A 1407-nucleotide genomic window follows, 5' to 3' on the forward strand; every position below is an offset into this window, starting at 1 on the left:
GAGGGGGCTCACGTCAGCTCCTGCAGCCGCCCGGCCTTCTCCTGCTCCTCGCTCTTGAGCTTCTCGTAGTCGGCGCGAAGCTTCTCCAGCTCCAGCTCCAGCTTCTGGTTCAGGCTGCGGGCAGGGAGGGTCGGTCAGCGGGGGCTGGGGCCTGCCCGCCATGCCCAGACCTGGGGGTCGGATGGTCACTCACTCCTTGAGCTCGTCGATGACCTTCTGCTTCTCGTTGATCTCGTCGCGCAGCCGCGCCAGCTGCTTGTGATGGGCCTCGCGCTGGCACTCCAGCTGCAGCTCCACCGCGCCCTGCGGGCACCCCCGTCACAGCCGGCCCGGACCCCCAGACCCCAGCCTGGACCCCCCCCACCCCGCATGCACTGATCATCACACCCAGCTCGCCCATGCCTGCCCCCCCGGCTCGTGCCCACTCATGGGGCACAATAGGTTGGGGGGCCACGGGCCTGCCCCCACCTTGGCATCCTCCTTGTCCTGGGCGATGTCCTGCTCCTTCTCCTTCTCATGCACCGTCTCTGCAGGCACAGATGAGGTCAGGGGGGCAGTGCCCAGCTGCCCCCCACCCCCAGTGCCTGGCCGCCCCCCCTGCCCAGGCACCTTGGGCCTGCAGCCGGGCCAGCTCCTCGCTGAGGGTGTCGTAGGAGTCCTCCAGGTGCCGCTTCTTCAGCTCCACGCTCTGCATGTACTCGGTCAGCGACCGGATCTTGGCCTCGTGCTGCAGGCGGGCAGGCAGGTCAGCCCTGGCGACCGCCCTGGCAACCACTGCCCCGGCAACCGCCCTGGCGACTGTCCCCAGCTCCCAACAGCAGCCTGCTGCCCCCTCCCGTGGTAACGTCCCTTAGCAACACTCCATGACCCTGGTAATGCTTCACAGCAACACCCCAGTGCCCCATGGCAATGCCCTCTAGCCCTGGCAACAGCCCCTAGCAGCCCTCCACAGCCCTGGCAACACTTTCTGGCCCTAGCCATCCTCCACAGCCGTGGCAACACCCCACCACCCCATGGCAACACCCCTTGGCAACACCCTCTGGCCCTAGCAACCCTCCACAGCCTTGGCAACACCCCAGCACCCCATGGCAACAGCCCTCAGCAACACTCCTAGGCCTAGTCACACCTCACCATCCCCTGGCAACAGCCCTTAGCAACACCTCCTGACCCTGACAAAGCCCCACAGCCCTGGCAACGCCCCTTGGCGACAGCACCCAGCCCACCTGGGAGATGAGCAGCTGGCAGGCGGAGAGCTCGCGGGCGGTGACCTCCATCTTGCGGTGGCACTCAAGCTGCAGCCCCTCAAGCTGCCGGCACCGCTTCACCACCGACTTCACCTCTGACTTGATCTTGCTGATGTAGAGCCGCGCCACGGGAAACTCCTCCTCGATGGACCCCCTCCCCTCC

At 66.9% G+C, this 1407-nt stretch overlaps 1 protein-coding gene across 1 annotated transcript in view; it reads right to left on the bottom strand.

Annotated features, from left to right (window-relative positions):
- Nucleotides 1-1407, bottom strand: part of KIF5A (kinesin family member 5A) — a 13977-nt gene that overhangs the window by 4265 nt on the left and 8305 nt on the right. The window contains exons 13-17 of the mRNA XM_006036406.1: nt 1224-1403; nt 610-727; nt 469-527; nt 194-303; nt 13-114 (exon numbers count right to left, since the gene is read on the bottom strand). Of these exons, the coding sequence (XP_006036468.1) occupies nt 13-114; nt 194-303; nt 469-527; nt 610-727; nt 1224-1403 (569 nt within the window). The remainder of the gene's footprint in view (nt 1-12; nt 115-193; nt 304-468; nt 528-609; nt 728-1223; nt 1404-1407) is intronic.

Source organism: Alligator sinensis, unplaced genomic scaffold (genome assembly GCF_000455745.1).
Source record: "Alligator sinensis unplaced genomic scaffold, ASM45574v1 scaffold265_1, whole genome shotgun sequence".
Taxonomy (NCBI): domain Eukaryota; kingdom Metazoa; phylum Chordata; order Crocodylia; family Alligatoridae; genus Alligator; species Alligator sinensis.